General features: G+C 38.5%; 1 protein-coding gene across 1 annotated transcript; it reads right to left on the bottom strand.

Moving 5' to 3' along the window:
• Positions 1 to 2,763: 2,763 nt before the first annotated feature.
• On the bottom strand, positions 2,764 to 8,273 carry lrit3b (leucine-rich repeat, immunoglobulin-like and transmembrane domains 3b). The gene is made up of 5 exons (XM_066680040.1): positions 8,012 to 8,273; positions 7,142 to 7,596; positions 4,557 to 4,862; positions 4,417 to 4,470; positions 2,764 to 3,325 (listed from the first exon to the last, which is right to left on the bottom strand). Exons 1-5 carry the CDS (start codon positions 8,134 to 8,136, stop codon positions 2,949 to 2,951), a joined length of 1,317 nt encoding a protein of 438 aa, XP_066536137.1. The 5' UTR covers positions 8,137 to 8,273; the 3' UTR covers positions 2,764 to 2,948.
• Between the last annotated feature and the right edge of the window lie 446 nt (positions 8,274 to 8,719).

Below are 8,719 nucleotides of genomic sequence, written 5' to 3'. Positions count from 1 at the left end.
GTATTACTCAAAAAGCATTTAGTTGTTATTTAATGACAAATCACTTTTTTGTGGGACATGTTGTGTACAGTGGGCAGATCTTCAGTCAAACACCCAAACGGAGTGATATTGTATTTACTACTTAACCACCTGGTTTATACAACCTTCCGATAAGCACCCTCAAGGACTCTTGGTCCTTTTGTGTGCCAGTTAAATGCTTTTTCCTGCAGTAGTAGGCAGTTTTTAGCCACAACTCTCCAGAGAGTCTGGCAAAGTGAGACTAACAGTAATGTACCTCTATTGTACCTTTGTTTCTGAGTGTGTACTAGCAGCTGATATAACTTACATAGCAACAAGCTAAAATAAAGAAAGAAATATTATAAATCCATATACATTCAAATAAACTAACACAATAAACCAGTAAAATATATCAGACTGAAGTAAAATGGAATGTACACAATATGGCCAAATATATGTGGACTTTTTATAATTATGCTATTTCTAGCTTCATTTGAGTCATTTAATTATGATTAGACTAAGTCTAGATTTAGTCTTAATATTTAATGAGATTAAGAATACAATTCACCTAATTTTAATCAAATATTTCTAAATGTTTCTCTAATTAAGGAATATTATATATTACTGTCATTTTAGTTTTTAAACTTATGCTACATTTAAAAAAATGTTAATATCCAAAATGTAAGCAATATGGCCACTTTCCTTCAAACGCATTGTGCAGTTATTTAACTTTTTCAGTAGCTTTCAATCCAAGAGTTTCAACTTTAAGAATCATTGTTCAACAGTTGATATGACTGACATCTACACACTGGAAGAAACAATTCTTTGAGAGTTGACCTATGAACTTTACTTTGAAAATAAGTTTTGACACTTCAGAACAATATCTGCCCTATGTCACAGGGCTGTGAGGAAGAAAGAGTTTTTTTTGTTAAATAGAAATATCATCCACTCATGCCATTTAGAAAAAATCTCATACTCCTAAAGGAAAATCCTCTTTCTTCATTAGAATCACGTGACATAGTCTTCTTTTTGCCGCGTGCATGTTTTCAGAGTCACCTGAGCAGCAGCTTTGTGAACAGTGAGAGAGCAATAAAAAAAATTAGAAATGCACCTTGTTGCTCTGACAGCAGCCAACAGAATGCTATTTTTTGTTTTAACATCAGATATAACAGGTCATTTATCACTCTTTCACATAATTGTTTTTTTATTCATTCTCACCTTCAAAGTAACCTTTTTATTAAGGCTTTGATCTCGTCTAATTTTCATCTGAAAAAAGAGGTTGTCAACCAGTATCATTCTTGTTGTAGTTTTTATCACCAAAATTAATATGGGGGCTCACTGAATTGCTATGTATGCCACAGTAGCTCTTCTGAGAGATCTGATCAGATGGGCAACCTTCACTTCTCAGTGAAACCTGGGCACACATTACCCCTTACCAGTTGGCCTTTCAGTTGTCAACTTCTGGCTTGTAATATCCATTTCACTGGATATGTCTGGGAACACCCCACAAGACAATTTTGCAATTTTGAATGTGCCCCTGACTAGAATAATGTGACCATGATGATTTGACATTGGTCAGTGTTACTCAGATCCAACAAACCAACTTCAAGAACTGAATGTTCACTTGCTGCTTAATTTAAACCCACCATTTCACAGGTGCCATTGTAATGAGATACTGAATCTTCTTCATTTAACAATTTCACATCTTGTGGCTGATTTGTGAATAACCACAATAAATATTATGATAAAAATGAACTGTTCAAAAGACTTGTGGAAATCTAGGTCATAAAATGAATTAATTATGTCGAATTTAAACAAGAAATTATTAATTAGTTGCAGGTGGTGTGTGACAGATTTTAGCTAGCACACAAGACCTCCACTTTCTCTTCCTGAATGCTGTAACTCAGATTAATCCCTGAAATCATTCTGGCATTTCTAGCAGTTTAATCCTGTCTCCCTTTAGAAAAAAAAATGTCTACAGGTCTCAAAAGGAAAACACTGCGAAATGATTTTTTAAGGTTTTATCTCTGTGGGTTAACTACACACACATAAATGTGAGGAGCATGCAAATGCAAACCTGTATATGTTGAAATTTATCTAGTAGCTTGTAAAATGACACACCTCCCCATGCCTGGGCCTTTGCCACCACATACACTACAAGGTGATGATTTATGGTTATTGTTTTCCATAACTGCATTTTCAGATTTGATCTTTGGATCTTTATAGGCCTTTGATATGGAAATATCTCACCACAATACTACCACAGAAGTGCAATCTCACTCTCACCTTTACTCTCTGAGATGTGGCAGAGAAAAAGAATGTCCTTCAGGTAGAGAGAACAATGACCAGTGCAGTCCCAACATGCATTTAAACATTTAGATTTTTACCTTAGTGTAGACGTCGAGCTTGTAATCATTGCTCACCTGTTCATTTAATAAAACAGAGGGACGGTTATGAGAACAGTTTTTCCAAACACTGCAGCATTTACTCGTTGGCTAAATCCTTTATAATTATATTGAAATGTGTATACATACAAGTTATTCTGCATGTTGTAAAAATTATTGTTCTGTGTGAAGCAGTACACTGTCATGAATGGTAGCTGTGTTATATGGTCAAATGTTTTGGGACACCTGCCCATCAAATAATAATTTGATTACATTTGATTGAATTTTGAACATCAATGTATTGTTTTCCAATTCCTCATGAAGTGTCTGATGTATGACAAGCTAAAGAACGCCCTCTGTAGGTCAACGCCGTACACGCGAATGAAATTAACCAGCAAATACAAATTGTTAAAAAAGCATAGTACTGACTTCACAAGGCATTTATTTTGAGAACAGCAGACTAATAATTCAGGTGTTTTTTTTTAATGTGAAGTGTAGTTTAGCTGTGTTGCATTTGACTGGAATTGGATGTGAGCTGCATGGCTTTTTGGGTTTGGATAATCAGCCTTATGGCAGGCTCAGCTTTCCAGTCCTGTCTCTTTTCATTTTGTCCCTGCTGGCCTTAGGGGTGGTCATGATTCTCTTTGGAGGAGAGAGGAAGCCTTCAGTGACGTTTTTGAGGAATAAGTTGGGGGTCATTTTAAGTCGATGGCTTGGTTTCCTCTCAGAGTGGGGCAGCTTTATTAAAGGAGGTTTTGGTGCAACTGTTTCTTTGGGATCTGAGTTTCCACTGATGAATCCAACCACGTTCAGGCTGATGATTGCCTCTGAAGTCCCAGCCATGTTCTGAGCCCTGCAGCGGTACTCACCAGCATCTTTATATGTTATTCCATTCAGGCTGATCACCGACCAGCGCAGCCCTTTACGAGGAGATTCCTGGATGACTACGTTCAGAGGAAAGACATATAGGAAAAAGTGAGCAGACAGAAGATGGAGGTTGTAACAGCCTACTGAAATTCAAAACAATATAAAGATAAATGGTCATGTAAGAACACATTTTTCGCACATAAAATCAAATAAACCTTGTCTGTTGATATCAGGGAGAATAATTTAATGCAAGACATTTGTAGGATATGGGCCTTTTTAATTACAGGATTTTATTTTAAGCAGTTTGGACTGTTTCAGTGCTGTCAAAATGAATATACAAAATTTTCATATGCTAATTAATCATTTTACTGAATTTGACTACAACTACAATATTATTACTTAATAATAAAGGTAGATTATTATTAAATATAAATATTATAACAATTACCCTCTCTCTCACGCACACAAACACACACACAGCTCCTGTTTCATCCTGTACCTCGCTTAATCTCTACATGTTAATTTGAGACACAGCCTGTGATATGGCTTTAATTTTCTCCATTAAATCTTCTGTGCCCCGATGCTAAAGCTCTCCCTGAATTTTTACTCAGCAATTTAAGAGATTGTAATTCATAAATCATCAAAATTACACAGAGATATTATAATAAAGTAAAAAAGAATGGTTTCCTCTCACCAGTTTGTCATGCATATCACTTTTATCTCCCTCCCAAAAATGCCAGAAAGCAGTAGCATTCATTCATTCATTCATTCATTATCTGCAACCGCTTATTCAATTCAGGGTCGCGGTGGGTCCAGAGCCTACCTGGAATAATTGGGTGCAAGGCAGGAATACACCCTGGAGGGGACGCCAGTCCTTCACAGGGCAACACAGACACACACACACATTCACTCACACAATCACACCTACTTTTACTTTTAAATATCCGTTATAAAATACTTTGGTCTTAAGACAGGGTAATGTGGTTAATCACTATAAATCGTAGCAAACTGTGCAATTAATTTGTTACATTTTTAATCAATGGACAGACCTAGTTCATATACGCAAAGGGGATTTTTTTTTCAAATGAGCAGACACATAATATATCATACATCAAGAATACTGCTTGCATCTGAAGTTTCTAGAAGAGGTATGAGGATGACTACTCACAGCTTGGCAATTTTCTTGGTAGTTTCTCATTTTCCACACTTTGCCTGCAACAAGCTGAAAATGAAAATACACACCTGTTTTAGTTAACAGTGAAACATAATGCACATAATATTTGTGTGTCCATGTGTGTGGGCAGAGACCTGTGTTATAGAGGTTAGTTCTAGCTGATTTGATCCAGATGAGAGCAGGGGTGGGATAACCTCTTGCATCACAGCGCAACAATACATTGCTCCCCAGTAAAGTCGTGACCTTTGTGGCAGAGGTAAGTATGGAGGGCCGTCGGCAGCGTGGCAAATCCACACTTTGAAAGGGAACTCCTGCCAGGTCAGGAGGACCAATACATGTCAGGAACCGATCCAGCAGGACCAGAGAGGATTCGGGGGCCTTACTGATGTCCAGCAAAACAGACAGTCTACAGTCACAGAGCCAGGGGTTGTCCTGCAAACCTGAATGAGTGCATGCGAGGGACAACAAATTACTTACATGTAGAAAAAGTGGGATTTAATGCTAGAAACACTGATACCTTTGTAGAGGTTTTTAATTGGACTGCAGTTTGGTTTATTATAATTGATGAAGTCAAATACATTAAGGTAGCCTTGTGGACACATACTGAATTGTGCATCTGTACGTCGTACAATCCATGGAAAAGCATGAAATTCTATTCTGGAACAGGTCCATGTGAGCTTAAGAGCACTGCCCCTGGAATGTGTTCTTTGGGATGAGCGGGACTGGTGCTTGTGATCTGACCCCATTAATGGCCTTGTGGTGCAATCCAATACTATCCTACTACAATGTTTCAGCATTACTACAGCAAACGGTGACAAACTACACAATAATACCCTTCATATTTAAATACTGGATAGGTGTCAACAAAACTTTTAGTCACACAGTGTATAAACTTAGTTTAATGCAAATAATTATATGATACTATTGTGAAATCTATTAAATTAATGGACATGACAAAAACTGAATTTCTTTAGTTCTCCTTCAAAGACTGATAGGTAACAACATTTTTAGAGAATCAAAGCTCTATTTTATCTCACTCCATATATGTTTCTCTCCAGTGATTTTCTAATATAAAAAAAGAAAAAATAAATCTTGGCTAACCTTTAGCATGTCACAACAACTTTGATCAGCAGGTGGACAGCTGACTTATTTTCCTTACCCTTCTTTAACGAGATGAAATCAAAACATTCACACAGACGCTAATGGCTAACAAGTAACATTCTGTACCATCAACGACCACAAGGAGGCCCTCCATGAACAGAGGCAAGGAGAAAAGTGGGTAGCCCTCAAAAGTTGTGAATTAATTGTTCAGTACAATCGTTTTCTTTTTTGTTAAGTAAGTAAGTTAAATCAGTAGATGGTATGGATGAATTAATTCAGATATTATATGGATAGATGGACAGAAACAGGTTCAGAGAAATTGATAGCCCAAAGACCTATCATTCTCCTAGACCAGGATGGGCAACCTTATCCGCAAAGGGCTGCTGATTTTTGTTCCAACCAAGTTGTTTTACTGAGTCCTAAATTAAAGGAGTGAAATCAGGTTTGCGCTGGCCTGAATGGACTAAAATCCAGCAGCCACACTGGCTCTTTGCAGATAAGATTGCCCACCCCTGTCCTAGACCATTCGTTCATTCAATATCTGTAACCGCTTATCAAGTTCAGGGTCGTGGTGGGTCCAGAGCCTACCCGGAATCATTGGGCACAAGGCAGGAATACACCCTGGAGGGGTGCCAGTCCTTCACAGGGCAACACACACACTCAGTCAGTCAGTCACCCGGAGCAGGACTTAAACCCACAACCTCCAGGTCCCCGGAGCTGTTTGACTGCGACACTACCTGCTGCACCACCGTGCCAATGGTACTCAAAAACAATAGTCCACTCTGATTCCACAAATTTCCAGAGCTGAAGGTGAAGACAGGTCAAATGAGCAAGACAAATAAAGAAATTTTCAGCCCTAAATTATTGTTACCCCTTAGGGCTTCCGTATATTGGGCCCCTGATTTAAGTTACCCTAGGTTTTGATGTTTTGTTTGTTTGTTTGTTTGTTTTGTTATGTTGACATATCCAATTCTGAAATGTAGATGAAAAAATCTTAACTAACTTAAATCTTGTCTTAAATCATTTTACCAATGCAAAGAACTCAATTTACAAATATTTACATAAAAAAAAATTATTGTTCTTAAATTGTACACAACTATGAAGAATTATGGTCTTCACAGCCTCAATTGTGATGTAACTTCTGCCTTTATTAAGGGGCAATGTTTCAGGCTAAACCTAAATCTTTTAATGGTTAAAAATGTAAAATATACAGGAGGAAGAAAAAGAAATGCTGGCTGTTATCTCTGGGATCTGATGGGGCAGAAGTCCTGCTGAGTCCAAGGATTTCCCCGTTAAATACTTTATAGGGTCTTTAGCTGGGATCGGTCTCAGATGTTAGAATCTGGTGACTGAAAGGAGAACTATATGTAGATTTTATCAGCTAGCTTTATCAGTAGAAAAGCTTTGCTTTTGATGATAATAAGCTTCTGCTATGTGCAGAAGTGCTTCAGTAGAGCATACTGCATTCCTTCAATTTATAGCTGAGGACAACTAACCTGAGTACGTTTTAATGCCAGCAGTTTTAGTGAATTCGATTTTTATATATACATACATACATACATACATACACACACACACACACACATACGTGTATGTGTGTGGTGCTCCTTGAACTTACCTAGTACCACTGAGCGCTGGGGTTCACTTTGAGTAGTGAGTTGCCAGAGAGAAGTCAGTTCATTGGGCAGTGTGCTCAGCCTGTTGCTGGACAGGTCAAGGTAGGTGATGTTGCCAAGATAATGTACAGCTTGAGGAGGTACTCGTGACAGGCGGTTGTTGTGCAGCCCGAGTGTTCGGAGGCGGGGTGTGTCCCTGAGGGCCTCCCAAGGGAAGGTGGACAAAAGATTCCCATCCAAACGAAGCTCATGGAGGGACGTGAGGTTTGTGAAGCTCCGTGGATGAAGAATTGTGATAGAGTTGTAGGTGAGCCAGAGGTATACGAGGTCTGGCAGCGTTGAAAATGCTCCTCTAAAAACACGAGAAACAGCTGTGCGCTCTAGTCGGAACTTCACTATATCGCTTGGCAAATTGGCTGGGATTGCTGTCAAAGAAGGATTCTTACAGAGTACAGTCCTGATGAAAACAACAGAGACAGACTAACAGTGACTGATGGTCACCACTTCAGTTAAGCAGTAGCAAATTACTTAATAAGATTAATTTGTCTAAATGCTTTTTGGATTATGCTCAACACCTACTGTTATTGGCTACTGACACCTGACTGAGGTGAATTAAGAGAATTAAGTCTTCCTGTTTGTATTCATGAGTGGCAAAATTTTCTTCTCTGACAGATATGTCACATGAATGCTTACAGTCATATACAGCATGCCATAAACAAAAGTGCATTTCAATGCGGATAAAACAGGAGGAAAAGGGAGGAGAGTATAAAGTGATGATAAGTTAACTGAAAACAAATGAAGAGTTTAACAAAAATCATTATTGATAGGATAACTGAGTAGAAACAATAACAGAACAGCTAATTTAACTGTACCTGAGTCCTTTCCCATTGCTGCGTCCATGGAAGGCACAGCTGCACAAAGATGGACATGTGGCATTCTGTGTGTGGACTGCAAATGCCAAACCGAAAAGTAGGTAAACACACAGGAGCATGTACATAGCTCTGAGACAGGTGTCCTAGGAACGCAGTTGCACTCCCCTGACTAAGAGTATGGCATTCCCTAACACTCAGCCATAGATCGCCTGTAGGGATTAGCTGGGATTACTCTGGCCATGAGCAGATCAACACTGTCACACACACCCTGAGGAGCAAAGACAGGCAGGAGTCATGCAGACATCAGTGTTCCCCTACATTCAGCCACTTCCATAGATTGTTAAGTTAAAATTTTCAAGAACTTTAATAAAAAAAATAATAAAAAATAATAAAAAAAAACATTTATTGGGCATGCTATCATCCACAAGTCGATACTTCAGTATACAATTCCTCCCCCTATTCCACTGTATCAAAAGAAAGTAATTCAGTCTTTGTTTGGTAGCAGCAGGACAAAGCAACCAGTAAACAGCTACTGACCAGTTTGTAGCTGTTGGTTATCAAGTGGAAACTGACAAGTTATTTAATCACTCAATGGGAACTTGCAGTAAACATGTGACAGCTGCTACTGACCAGTTAGCGGCAGCTGGTCAGTGTCACTTACTGACTGACAGTTGCCACTGGTTGCAAGTTCTTGTTTTAAGATAGAGA

This window comes from Hoplias malabaricus, chromosome 8 (genome assembly GCF_029633855.1).
Source record: "Hoplias malabaricus isolate fHopMal1 chromosome 8, fHopMal1.hap1, whole genome shotgun sequence".
NCBI lineage: Eukaryota > Metazoa > Chordata > Actinopteri > Characiformes > Erythrinidae > Hoplias > Hoplias malabaricus.
The sequence above is the reverse complement of the archived record's forward strand: the minus strand, read 5'-3'. Positions and strand labels throughout refer to the sequence as shown.

Coding starts and splice junctions, on each gene's coding strand:
- lrit3b (XM_066680040.1), bottom strand. CDS start 8,136: ATGTACATGCTCCTGTGTGTTTACCTACTTTTCGGTTTGGCATTTGCA. Junction 7,597..8,011: donor AGCAATGGGAAAGGACTCAG/GTACAGTTAAAT, acceptor TGTTTTCATCAG/GACTGTACTCTGTAAGAATC. Junction 4,863..7,141: donor CCAGCGCTCAGTGGTACTAG/GTAAGTTCAAGG, acceptor GCACTCATTCAG/GTTTGCAGGACAACCCCTGG.